This window comes from Cynoglossus semilaevis, chromosome 16 (genome assembly GCF_000523025.1).
Source record: "Cynoglossus semilaevis isolate Cse_v1.0 chromosome 16, Cse_v1.0, whole genome shotgun sequence".
NCBI classification, from domain to species: Eukaryota; Metazoa; Chordata; class Actinopteri; order Pleuronectiformes; family Cynoglossidae; genus Cynoglossus; species Cynoglossus semilaevis.
Genome location: NC_024322.1, coordinates 298,898 through 312,990, shown reverse-complemented (window position 1 = coordinate 312,990; position 14,093 = coordinate 298,898). Strand labels below are relative to the sequence as shown.

At 35.7% G+C, this 14,093-nt stretch overlaps 2 protein-coding genes across 12 annotated transcripts in view; one reads left to right on the top strand and one right to left on the bottom strand.

The window, feature by feature from the left end:
• Positions 1–2,585, bottom strand: part of rrp1 (ribosomal RNA processing 1) — a 21,274-nt gene extending 18,689 nt beyond the window's left edge. For all 5 annotated transcript variants that reach the window (XM_008327781.3, XM_008327777.3, XM_025063784.1 and 2 more), the window contains exon 1: positions 2,460–2,585. In XM_008327781.3, coding sequence (XP_008326003.1) covers positions 2,460–2,461 — 2 coding nt within the window. In that variant the 5' untranslated portion in view covers positions 2,462–2,585. The remainder of the gene's footprint in view (positions 1–2,459) is intronic.
• slc37a1 (solute carrier family 37 member 1) overlaps positions 2,475–14,093 on the top strand; it is a 33,673-nt gene continuing 22,054 nt past the window's right edge. For 3 of the 7 annotated variants that reach the window (XM_008327783.3, XM_025063785.1, XM_025063786.1), the window contains exons 1-4: positions 2,482–2,603; positions 4,562–4,752; positions 12,663–12,744; positions 13,374–13,491. In XM_008327783.3, coding sequence (XP_008326005.1) covers positions 4,697–4,752; positions 12,663–12,744; positions 13,374–13,491 — 256 coding nt within the window. In that variant the 5' untranslated portion in view covers positions 2,482–2,603; positions 4,562–4,696. Of the gene's footprint in view, positions 2,713–4,561; positions 4,753–12,662; positions 12,745–13,373; positions 13,492–14,093 lie in introns of those variants that run through there. The other 4 variants (XM_008327785.3, XM_017039866.2, XM_008327784.3 and 1 more) reach the window with 4 other exon arrangements.

The window sequence follows — 14,093 nt, the reverse complement described above, 5'->3', positions numbered from 1 at the left end:
TGTAGATGTATGGTAGATGTATTGATATAAACATTCTGCATAAGCATTTAAAAGCATTAAATCTTACAAACTAATTATAGTTTACAAGGTTGATCTTTGAGTAGCTCATGTGTAACCGTTTTGTGTTTTCTCTTTTCTTTTTTTAATCTTAAAAATAGTTATTTTGCTCAGCTTGGAGTCTATGTGATGGACGCCCATGTACACTTTTGTTTTGTATATGTGTTTTTGGCATTGGAAATAGTTAGAAGACTGGCCTTTGATATCTTGATATGATCAAGTTCGGCTAAGGTTTTAGATAAGATGAGACAGTGGCTCTTTAAATTTGCTTTGAAAGAACGGCTTTCAAATTTTTATGGAGCAACAGCCTCAAAAAGAATAAATACACAAACAAGGATTTACAAATGTATTTTGAAAATTCACAAATGCATTTGGAATATTTACAAATGTATAAAAACAATAAATACATAAACAGGGATTCACAAATGTATTTTGAAAATTCACAAACGCATTTGGAGTATTTACAAATTTTGGAAATTCAAAAATATATGCATGTGAAGATACTTGTTAGTTTCATAAAATACATTTGTGAATTGTCTAACATGCATGACTCGTCTGGCCGTAACCAGATACACAAATGCATTTTTTCTACATGGGGCCCATCAGCAGCTAATCAGATGTCTCGTTTGCCGCCAATCAAAGATTTGTGAATCCTTGTTTGTATATTTATTCTTTTTATACATTTATTCAAATGCATTTGTGAATTTTCAAAGTACATCTGTGAATCCTTGTTTGTTTGTGTTTATTCCTTATTATACTCTTATAGCTCCATAATAATTAGAATAAAAATTGAATATATAGTTGAATTGCTCAGAGGCAAAATTGCAATTTACGACAGGGTACTATACGTTATGTGCATCAGACAGTGTAACGCAGGGGTATCAAACTCATTTTGGTTCACGGTCCGCATACAACTTAATTATGATGTTAAGTGGGCTGCAGCAGTACAATCATAACATAATTAACAATAGATAACAATAAGTCCCCCATATGTTTTTCCCCTTTATTTTCATGCTAACAAGTACAAGTATATTAGATATTTATTATTACTCACTCATATTGAATGAAATACGTATAATTTTACACACAAAAAAAAATTCAAAATTCATCAAGCAGTCTGGATTGAACACCCTAACAGGCCGATTTTGGGCTGTTGGCTGTATGTTTGACGCCACTGGTGTAATGCCTGATGGGAGAGAAGACTTCCAGAAGTGTTCAGTCTTTTTCAGCCTTATTGCCTCCACTGAATAATAAAAACATCTGAGGGTATTCGCAGGTAAACACCCAGGCATTTATAGTCTACAACATTCAGAAATTCTCATCACAGAACAAAGTCCATCGTCCCTGACTGGTACACACGCAATAATAGATGTATTGGTGAGAGGTGTTTACTCAAATACAACAAAATAAAAGTGTTTCACACACATTTAGAAATAAGAGATAAAAAATAGTTTTTAGTAATTGGTTTAGAAATGTACGTAGCTAGAGCTATTTTGTTTTTTCTCTTTTTTTGTACAAAATCTAGCCTCTGTATTGTTGACTTTTACTTTCTGGCAACCACACCATATTAAACTCTGGTAGGCCACATAAAATGACGTCAAAGGACCTTGAGTTTTATGACAAACGTTTCAACATTAAAAAGCTAAGCTGGATATGTATTGCAGATATCTCTAACTCAGTTTTGCCCAGTCAAAAAGAAAATTTCGGATATCCGCAAAAACATTCATCCTATCTGTAATTTATCATTTTAGACATCCACAACAGCATTCTTCCCAGTGAAAATTACGACACATTTGCCATTCATTTGTATGGTTTTCATAATTACACATATTCACAATTCAATTGTGGATATCCACAACGTAGATTACAGATATTTGCTACCGAATTATAGATATCTGTAAGTCCGGTTTGAGATATCTACAATTTGGTTCTGACTAGTCATAACTCAAGTTCAAGATATCTTTAATTCATCTCAATTCAAAACATCTACATGCGTCTTTTCAGATATCTTAAAAATACGCTTTGACTAGTCAAAATTATGTTGTAGATATCTCAAACTGGAGTTTGGGATAGTCATAGTTTAGTTGTAGTTCTTTAATTAAATCTTAAATAACAACTAAATCAAGTTTAGTGTTGTGTGTGTGTGTGGCAAGCCCTTTTAACGAAACGTTAAAACCGAATTGCAGATATCTCTAACTGTCGTTCCGTCAAGTCAAAATTACGTTACAGATATCTCACATGACAATTCTCACTGTCCAAAATGTAATTATGCCCAGTCGGAAAGACATTGTGTATATCAACAATGTTAATAGTCAAACTTAGCGTTTAAATGTTAAAACGGCTTGCCATATGAGTGTGTGGCAATTTACCATTATATCTATCTATCCTATATATCTACTCACATGGAGTCGGGCGAATGACGTCAGAGCAACGCGCGTATGGTATGACAGGACACTCATTTGCCTTTCGTCTTTCTACAAGGAAGTGAACAGGACATGTCGCCGAGCCGCTGAAGCCACTGACCGTCCTTCCACCTTTGAGTTGGAGTAAGTGAACCGTTTAGCGACTTGAGAATGTGAGTGTTTGTGTGTCGCCGGAGGAAAGAGCAGGGCTGTGTCGATGTCCACCTGTCCACCTGAGACTGACACGAAGAAAGTACGTTATTGTTTTTCGCACTTGTCGTTATAGAGATTTCTGATATTGATGGTATTTCTTCGGTTTTCTTATGGCTATAACATAAGAGGGCGGTGTCAGTCAGGATGTATAAAAAAAAGGCACGTTTGTAAAAAAAAAAAAAAAAAAAAGTATAAGATAGAGCAAAACAATGGAAAAAGAAAGGAGTAAACCCAGATAAACTACAAAGAGCGACACTAAGCGGCAGAATGCGAGTACAAGCGATGCTTAAAAAGTAGGAAGCTGAAAAAAAGGCGATTAAAGTTTTCTGTTTTTAATTTTCTTTTTCGCTTTCATTAATTCCAGATATTTTAACGCAGGTCGTATCACTGTTAGTGGATGCGGTCAATATTATCATCTGAAGAAAAATCTTATGTGTTTAAACTTCCATTCAGTCCATAAAAATCGACTCATCGCACCCCCCCCGCCCCCCACCTTCCAATAAGAATGATTTGTTTTAAAATAAAATAAAAGAGATCAATCTCTCAAGAACTTTTTGGCTCCAGCAACTTGTCGTTGTGTTTGAACAAATTTTTTTTGTTTACTCAATTAGTTAAGGAGTGTTGAGTAAATATTATGTAATAGTATGATGTGTGTATAGAACAGGATTAAGGAAGATGTTAAAAGCAAAATAAACAACCAAAGCAAAGAACGATCTAGTAGTAATTCATTTATAAAGATACAATATATTATATTAATTATCTCATTGCCTCACTGCCACCAGCAGAATGCTTTTTCCTTTTCAGAATATACCTGCACTTTTTTGACTCAAAAAGAGTATTAATAATCAATCATCCAAATTTTCATGTTATTCTTCAACACTGCTTATTCTGTAACACAACTAACAAGAAAACAGAAATGGGAAATGCTTTTCAGTTTTCATGTCCGCTCCGCAAAAAAAAAAGGTAAAAAAAAAAATTCGATCTGAATTCGAAATTTGAGGCGGCGCAGGAGGGCGATCATTGTTAGAGTTAGCTTCAGAGTTCAAGCTAAATACAATATCTGAATCGGATGTCCGATGACAGACTGACCCGCTCTGAGTCTTCCAGCGACTGACACATTGGTTTAACACAGACATGAGCAAACTAAGGCCTGTGGTCGGGATGCGGCCCGTTCACCTTCTTAATCTGGCACGCCAAACTTAGATCAAAATTATATAATTTATTTATATTATCATTATACTTCCGCCTTTACCCTGCAAGACCTACATTTCCCCCAATGAATGGCATAGGTTATGCTAACATCATTCTAGCATTTTAGCCTTTATGCATGTCATTACATGTCATTTACCTTAGTTCAGACGAATGCTTCATCTATCTGCTCCCAACCCGCCGCTCCCTCAATCAATTTTAGGGCAATCGTGGCCTGTGACTCAAAAGGTTTTCCCACACCTAGTTAACACATCTGGTGCAGCGGTATTACTGGTATGACAGGAACAGATCCGTGTTTCAGCTTCTGTTTGTTTTTACACTCCACAGTATGGAGCGTACGCACCAAATTTGCTGTGTAAAAATAATGTGCGTTAATTGCTTGATTTTTTTTTTTTTTTTAATGCATTCATTCTTCGGTAAGTGATTATTTAAATTTGCAGCCCTCCTTTTTATATGATATGCACAGTTATACACTGTAAAAGGGCTTTTATATGATATGCACAGTTATACACTTTACAATGTTAGCAAAAAACAAAAAAAGTCAGTTAGGTACGAAGAAAAAAATGCAAAAAAAAAATCAAGGATAAATGAAGAATCAATAACACTACAAGCAATTAATTAATGTATAAGTTGCCTAATACTGCACTTTTTTTTGTTTTTCCTGGTTACTTTTTTTCCAGATTCCAATCTCTTTCCTCTGTCTCCAGTGTCATCTTTATAGCCTCTTCATCTGAGCAACTTTCTCCAAAGGAGGTCTTCCCTATTTCTGCATATATGCAATCAGCCGACTCAGCTCACATAGACTGTCCTGTGTTATGGCTCCTGTTCCACCTGGGATACATCTGCTAGTTTCCTTCAACAAGAACCAGTGGTGAGTTGTGAGTGATGTGTCTCTGAACCCGTCTTTGTAAGTAGGACATATTTCTTTAAATCTTCCATATTAGCTTCTCTCTGATATAAGCCTAAATGTTTTGGGAGTTTAGATGATCGATTTTTATTGTTTTTGTTTTTTGTTTTTTTTTTTTACTTCATACTGTGGTGAATCCCTGGATTTCGACAGACGTTTAGGACACGTATCATGAATAAATAATGAGTTAAACTAATGCTGCACCATTTGATGAAAATGTGTGATTATTGTGGACAATATTGCGAATTGGAATTACGATATAAACGAATGATGTCATGAGTCTACTTGCTTGAATATCAAGGAAAACATAGAGAAAAACTATATTTTGTATATTTCTCAACTCAAACCATTCAAATATGACCAAAAAAAAAACCCAAAAACAAAACCTGAAGTTTACATACTGTTTTTATTTATCACTTAATATCAAAAAATAAATAAAAGTTTGAAAGTAAGGTTATATTTTTTTAGAAATAATGGCGATGAAATGCAATGGCAAGTATTTTGGTAAACTTTCCAAGAACCACTTGGTAAAATAAATAATAATCATTTCTGTGAGGACTTTGTACAATCAGAACAATAAGAGAATACAAAATATTCATTTGTGGTGGTAGCTGTACCCTTTTAGAAAGAGAGAATATGGAGAAACAACTTGATCATTTAAAAAAGAATGTATACTAATTATATTGCGTTTGGTGTGATTGACACATTTCAGAGAAAGTTGTATTCGTGTACAACTCATAGCTCATTTGAGATGTAAGAACTGATGTTTGTTGCTCCGCAGCCTTTATGACATTACTAGTGTTGTCTATAGTGAAGGTAACCTCACGTTCCTTGCTGCGAAAGCCTCCTTCAGGCCTGATGCAGTGTTTTCTTTTCGTGTGGTCCTGGGGGAAATACCGTGTTTGGAGGCTGCGGCTTTTTTAACTCCAAGTCATTTTAGCTTGTACCTCGCTACAGCGTTTGTTGTAGAGCTCCGCGAGGGTAGCTTATTTCTCCTGTCCAGTGTGTGGATCATTACGCGACTTCTGGACGCAGAAACTTTAGCTTTGAATGCTTTACACAGCATGTCTTGCTGTTCAGCATCGCCGTGCTTATCACCTTACAACAGAAGTTGCATTTTTTTTTTTTCTCGCAACCAACTCAGCCTTCATGTTCCTCTTCCGTGTCAATGTTGGTAATTCCTGTCTGCTGTAAAAGCCGGGTTGATGTGGCTCCACATTTTGTTTACACTGGATCCCAAATTGCAGTTTTTCATGCTGTTATGTAAATCGCGATTGCCATTAGATTAATTGAGCAGCATTAGATGCACACTCTTGTCATTTGTCTGTTTCTAGTGAATTTCCTGTCTCGTCACTCATTCACCTTCATGTTTCTGTTTTTTCCTTGGTCTTCTCAATATGTAAACATGGCGAGAAACACAAAATCCGGTCAATTTTTTTTCATAGGGTGACAACACTAGAACCTGTCTGCTCACCCATGAAAACCTTGCTGCATTTGTGACAAAATCCCACTACTTGTAGTCAAAAATAACGTATTACCTTATTAGCTAGGTTAAATTGTTTTATAATCTATAGATAATATTGTAATATTTGAAGTAGGGATTCAATTCAACATTCTGGATTATGTCACTCCGGAGTACAAGTCGCACCAGCCAAAAAATGTATAATGAAAAAAACATATATAAGTCATAAAAAAAAAAAACACCCATATATAAGTCGCTCCAGAGAATAAGTTGCACCAGCGAGGGAGAGTGCCCTCCAGTGGCTGTCAGTGTGAAAATAACATGGTACAGGAGTAGCAGATACTGGTACACAAGCCTAGAGAGCTCTCTTGATAAAACAGACATGTGAAATTATATATTTTAATATATAAGTCCCACCTGAGTATAAATTGCAAACTCAGCCAAAGGATGAAAAAAAAGTGTGACATAGTCTGGAAAAATAGGGTAATCTAAAAAAAAGTTTTAAAAATGATTGTGCCTTTTGCCTTTCTCGTGTGTTGCTCTTGTTCTCTGATGAGTGCAGCAGTGCACACTATAGGAGTGTACTAAACTTTGATCTCCAATAAAATATGAGAGGCAACGCTGCACCTTTTACAATGCAAACAGCTATCAGTTTATACAACCGGGCCCACACAGTAAACAAGATAAAGGCTGATTTGATCAATTCACGGAAAAGTTTATAATTCTTAATTGCACAACATTTGCAAAATAAGGAAACCTAATTTTTGTCTGATTTTTATATGAAAAGTGAAAATGATTTGATGATCATATGTGGTGGAAATCTAATTTAAATACAAAACAGTTATGCTTGTGTTTTATATATATATATATATATAAATTCACTATTTCCTTTTCAATTCTGGTAAGATTCTTTGATATTGCCCAAGGACAAAAAAAAAAACAAACTTGTTTTCAATGACGTTATGATTACCAAATGAAAGCAAAACTTTTCGAGAGGTGGAGATCATGTTCATAGTCATGCTAACTACAATTCAATGTAAGAGGGGTCAAGCATTATAGTTGTGTTGTGTTGTGGCACTTGATTTCTAATTCTGATATCAACCAACATTGCTATACGCAGGCGTGCTTTTGCCCAAACTCATTTTAGGTCGCATTACATATTATATATCTTTACAATTTACGAAACATGACTAATTTGACTTTTGCCCAAACTCATTTTAGGTCGCACTACATATTATATATATCTTTACAATTTGTGATTGTAATACAAGATTTGCACAAATAAAGAGTTTTCTTCAAAAATAAGAAAATAACCTGAAGTTATGGGAAAAGAGTCATTTTTATTTATTTTACCACAAAAATACATAACTAATTAATGAGCAAATAATTAACAAATATAAATTCAAATAATATGTGACTGGCAACAATACAATTTTACTAACTCAATTTAGCAGCCATAGAAATTATTAATTAATTAATTAAACATATTTCTATGTGGTACAAATTACACTGTAGAACAGGGGTGTCAAACATACTAGTATTTTCTATTTGTGTAATTTCTGTTTTGGAAGAGGGTTTTTTTTATAAGGTCTGGTCTCTGGTACTTAATAAAACTTGTTAGGAGAAACCATGTTTTCTATGTAGACATAGGACTAAATGGCTTGTAGGAAGTATGTTGGTTTTAATACAATACCACCTACACTTTTGTTAACTATTAATGGTTATAGGCAAACTTTTTTTTTTCTTACGGTGAGAAATGTTTTTGAATTCACAGTCATTTTTCTCAATAGTGTCAATACAGTATTTGAGCCACAACCCATTCTTGCTTACAGAACACAAGCTTTAATGGATATTCTCTGTGTAACCGATCCTTATTTTTGAACCATTAAACTAATCTAATTAAATTAATCTAAATTAATTTCCCAGTGTTCTTAAGGACTTTGTTTAACCTAAACATGTTTTGCATCCAAACTCCTTTCTTCTTCAAAAACTTCACCTGATGTCAATTTGTCATAATCAGCTGTTGTTACTGGAGTGGGGGCCTCTGCCTTAACTAGCTCTCAAACAGCTAGCTCGCTGTTGTTACTGGAGTGGGGGCCTCTGCCTTAACTAGCTCTCAAACAGAGGGAAGAGGTTGCCTTTTCATGTTTGCATTAAATACTTGTGCTGAGTACTCTTCTTCTTTTTGAACCTTGATGAACCTTTGCAGGTTTTACGCTACAGTATGTAGTTAGCCAAAAATGATTTCCTTCACTCCAATAAAGTTCCAGATGAACCTCCAAATTACAGATTTAGAAAGTGTCATGTTAATAGCTAGTCATACTTTATTGATCCCAAGCTGGGAAATTGAACCCGGGCCGCCTGGGTGAAAACTAACCACTAGACCATATAAAAATGGGTACGTACAAAAACAGTGAGTGAACAACGACTGTCACCTCAAGTTATCAGCAGACTCTAGTTAATAAAGATCTATGTATCTATCCATCTATCTATCCATCTATCCATCCATCTGTCCGTCCGTCTATCTATCTATCTATCTATCTATCTATCTATCTATCTATCTATCTATCTATCTATCTATCTATCTATCTATCTATCTATCTATCTATCCATCCACCCACCTATCTATCTATCTATCTATCTATCTATAATCTAATCTAATCTAATCTAATCTAATCTAATCTAATCTAATCTAATCTAATCTAATCTAATCTAATCTAATCTAATCTAATCTAATCTAATCTAATATAATCTAATCTATCAGACATAGCCAGGGGACCAGGGTCTCTGTTGACTGCCATCCCTGGTCAGGAGCTAGACACGGCAAGAGACGCTCACGCTCACTGAGACATGTCAAAAACATGTGTTCAGTGACAAGTAGACATCAAGCTCTATATGTCATTGCGGAGCAGTAAATGGAACTAATCAATTAGTCTGTTTATTTCAGAGGCCGCTGTGTGTACGGCAAAGCAAATTTAGTGGGTTAGTGAGGTATGTTGAGTCTGAAGCCAGACTTTTTTTTTGTTACTACAAACGTGGCTCTCTTTCAACTCGATTTCTCTGTGCTACTCATTCAGAGATTGTGTCACCATTTATTAAGAATGCAGTGAATCTGGGTCCTGTAGTGTCCTGTAACTAATGAGACTAGATAAAGTTGTTTAGTGATTGACTCTACTTTCATTAACCCTTTCATGCATGACGGTTACTACAGTGGACAGCTATTAAAATGTCATTTTCTGATAAGAATAGGTTTTGATGGCAGTGTTGCATATAAAAAACCTAATCTTATCATAGAAAATGACATTTTAATAGCTGTCCACTGTAGTAACCGTCATGCATGAAAGGGTTAAAGTTTAGATGTTAGTTTAATTGTTTGTTGAACCTTAAAGGAGCAAGAATAAACAACTTCTTTGAGAACAACACACTGAACCACTGGCATTTCCTGATGAATTTCTTTACGAGCAATATGAAATATTAATCAGGCCTACCTAGTACATTATTGTAACAGTACAAAGACAGTAGATTTGCTGGTTCATCCCGACACAGGACAAAAAAAAACAAAAAACAAACCCCTGAACATTTATACTGTTTTTTCTGGACTATAAGTCGGACCTGAGTACAAGTTGCACAGCCCAAGTGTGAAGAGACTGTCAGTGAGAAAATGAGACACATGTGAAATTATATATTTTAATATACAGTATAAGTCGCACCTGAGCATAATAAGCAATAGCAAGCCCAGCCAAAGGATGAAAAAAAAAAGTGCGACTTATAGTCCGGATTATATGGTGTGCACATTCAGCCTTTCAATACAACACACACTCGCAAAGACAGTTGATGCTCTTGTTTTATTTTTATTTAAATTGATAAGGGTTGCACAATGTTGAGCTTGTTGAGAAATTACAGAAAAACAGAAAAAATACGCCCAAAATTTCAAGCCTACACATACACATTTTTCTACTCATTGGTCGGTTCAGGTATTGCTATTTTTACACCATGATACCTAGACTGATACCTATTCCTAGGGATGTCCGATAATATCTGCCAACCAATAATATCAGCCGATATGAGCTTAATCATGTAATATCCGTAAGAATCATTATCGTTTTTTCCTCAGATAACAAAAATGCTGATAACGCAATGTCTGGGTTTGGCCCAGATGATGTAACTTAAACAAAGGTTTTGAAGTGAAACTGAAAGTGAAAGTGAAAACGAAATGTGTCCTCTGCCTTTAACCTAAACGGCTGTATATAATGGTTGATATTGGAATCAGAAATTAAGTGCTTTATTCACTCGTTTGCGAGGGTTTTACTTATGATGGAGTGGTGCTTCTTTCTCGCAACAGTGTGCTGTTGGATACTAAACTAACTTTTTGCCTAAGCTGCTGCTGCTGGTAAACAATGATTTGTTGACGTTTGATAAATAAACTGAGGATAAGCGGATTGCCTATTTCAGTTTGATATTGTATTCTAGTTTTGGGATGCTGGATATAAAAATATATATCTGTTCAGAGGTGCTTTTCCTGAATGGATCTAAATAGACATTTCTGTTGACCTTTTCTGTTTTCTTTGTCCTTAAAGAGTCCTCTAATGGAGCAAGTACTTGTCCAGTAAGAATTTTAAACACCAGGTTAATTATATTTTTAAGCCTTGTTTGTATGTGGTTTAAAGTCGTACTGCAGGCCAGTGCCTAGCTTGTCATACAGTATGTAATGTGTAATTGGACCATTGAAATGTGGCAGTTCAGTGCACTGAATGTTACACCCAAGGGTTAGGGAAAACCTCCAGGTGACATACATTTGTGCTCACTACCTTTTTCAATCACGAACAATGCCAGCCACGCACATCTCGGATGTCAAAGGCGGTTTTTGTTTTGTTTAGCTTCAGAGACAAGCAACCAAATATATCTTCATGGCATAATCCTGCCTGGAAATAAAAGAAACTAATCAAACTAAAGACAGGTGTCAGGCGAATCTCCTGATAAAAATGAGGAAATGAATAACAAAGCAAACAGGATTGTGTACTCTGCTGCTGCTCAACAAACAAAACACAGGATAACACACAGCTGGTGCTGTCACTGCTGCCTGACATTAGGAGAGGAAAGGAGACCATCTTGAAGGATTATGGGGGTTATAAAGACCCAGAGCAACTAAAGTGGCTCCAACGACTCAATTACAACACATAAATCAGGGGTCACCAACGCGGTAGCCCACATGGACTACCTAAGGTGCACGCAGGGTATGTTAAAAAAAAAACTAGTCAACAAGAGGGTGAGAAATTGTACTGTTACTGTACTGTGAGAAATTGTACTGTTACTGTTACTTTTTTGAATCAGTTACACTTGCAGTGATATTCAAATGGGCGTAATGACGATGGTTAAAACAGTGTCTACTGCAGTATGCACCAGAACTACAGTGAGGCTTCAAGATAGGTGCTACCCGAAATACCCGAGTTTTTAAAGTCACGAGTAAGCAACTTTTGTAAGATTTTCTTCATGATACGAGTAAAAATAAAAAGAGTTTTACGACACTGTCACACTCACTGTCCCTTGCTGGGTCATTGTACTGCTCATTTTATTTCCCTCTCTCTCTGTCTCTCTCTCTCTCTCTCTCTCTTTCTGTCATCTAAATCGAGTCTTCACTCCCAGTCATTCTCCTGAGTGCTGTCTTGCTCACTGTCCCTCTATGGGTTATTTTACCCATTTTTATAACAATAAAATAAAATGTTTTCTTAACTGTTATTATTTTATATTATCAGTATATTTGTTGTTTTTTTTATGTTTAAATGGGGGGGGGTTAAATTAATTAATAGTATATTTCTGGGGGTCTGGAATGAATTTATCGGGGGGGGTTTAAATGAGGAAAATGCAATGGAGATACGACCGGATCGACATACTAGTGCTGTTGTGGAAAGGATTAAACCTGTATCTTGAAGCCCCACTGTAATTATTATTACATTGTTCCCGGAAATCTATATCAAACAAGTAGCTCTTAGTATTACTAAGTGCCTGTGGTACCGCCATGTGTTTGTGTAGCGTTGGTTTGGTCTCCCCAATGTACAGGTCCATGCACTCTTCACTATACGGAATGTTATACACCACGTTATCAAGAATGCCCAAAGGGCTGGGGCTCCAAAGATGAATATTATCTTCAAAACCTCCATTCCCAACATGTAAAACAAGCTATTGATGCTATATATGAGTGTTTATACCATCAACATTTTGATTTGATTAAAATTAACAGAGAGTTAATTTAAGTCAACTGCTGCCCGATGACCTATCCAGAAAAAAAAAAAAAAAAACCCAAAACAAACATTTTTTTACAGAATGAGAGGCAGTAGAATTGTTGGACTTTGGTGTTAATTTCATCTTTGATCACTAACAAATCCATATATTCTCTTTTGTTTATGGTTGACAGGTATAAAGCTTTGACCTTTGTCCTCACCTTCTTGCTCTACACCAGTTTTCACCTCTCCAGGAAGCCAATTAGCATTGTTAAGGTATGGTTCTCCCGCTAACTAGAGCAATAGACAGACTAATAGATAATTAGTAAAGTGCTTAATTTATCAATTTATGGTGATGTCTGTTGTTCACAGACAGATCTCACAGGTTAGCAGCGTTTTTTTTCCTGTTCACAGACAGATCTCACAGGTTAGCGTTTTTTTTCAACTGTATTATTTTCTCCAACTCAAATCCAACTATTCAGAGCCAGCTTTCAAGCTGTTTAGGCATACCAGCATCCCTCACTTATCTACTCTTAAATACTGAAAATGGCTTAACAGTGCTACAAAATACAAATATACTTTATTTTTTCCTCTTCACCATAAACAACAGGTTTTAAATGCAGACTTGTAAATAGAACATATTAAACTTAACGTAACTGTAAACAAAGCTGTCTTATGTCTCAAAGGTACAACATTTAAATTTCAAACCAATTGCAAGTAACAAGTGCTCTTTATTAGGCACCATTCGGCGTTGTCAAATAGGAAATGAACAGTGTTAGCATCCCAGTTCATCAGACATTTCTAAAAATGCGATAATCAAAACCCCAAATTTAACCTAGATCCACTATTGTGCCAGCTGCCCTGAACATTTTGTGGGGTTTTAACTAAACCATTTTTGTTTACAGAGTGAACTGCATAAGAACTGTTCATTGGTCCTTGAACAGCCTACAGTTGTCATTGGCAGTCAGTATGCTGCTTTACCTTCTCACCGCACACACATGGACTGTAGCTGGAAGCCATTTGGTTTGTATAATATGTTGTATACACGTTAAACCAAAGCTGTATGTTTACAAATACTTAGCTTTGTTTTCAGGTGATTTAATGAAGGTAAAACGCAGGGATTTCGTGAACTCATAGAAAAGCTCTTTATATATTGTTTAATGCGCCTTTTTAATGGGCTTTTTATTGCACTGATGTTTCGGAAATTGTTCTTCTCTACCTTTACATGCCTGGTGGAGATCTGAACTAAGATAGCTATGGCAGCTATATATCTTTATATGGAGTTTGGTCAAAATACAAGATAGATAGATTTCACTTTCATATATTTACACACATAGCTTATTTGGAAATAAAAAAACAAGTACATCATTTATTAAGGATTTAAATCCTGCTGGGATACTTCTTCTTCTTTTTCTTTCGGCTTTGACCCTTTTTTCAGGGGTTGCCACAGCAAATCATTGATTTCCATATTGTCCTGTTCTCTGCATCTTCTACTCTGACTCCAACTATCTGCATGTCCTCGCTCACTGCATCCATATATCTCTCTTCCACAGTCTCCTCTGCTCTGAACAGTTGATCCTAAGTTCCTAAACTCCTGCACCTTCACCACCTCTGCTCCTTGTAAC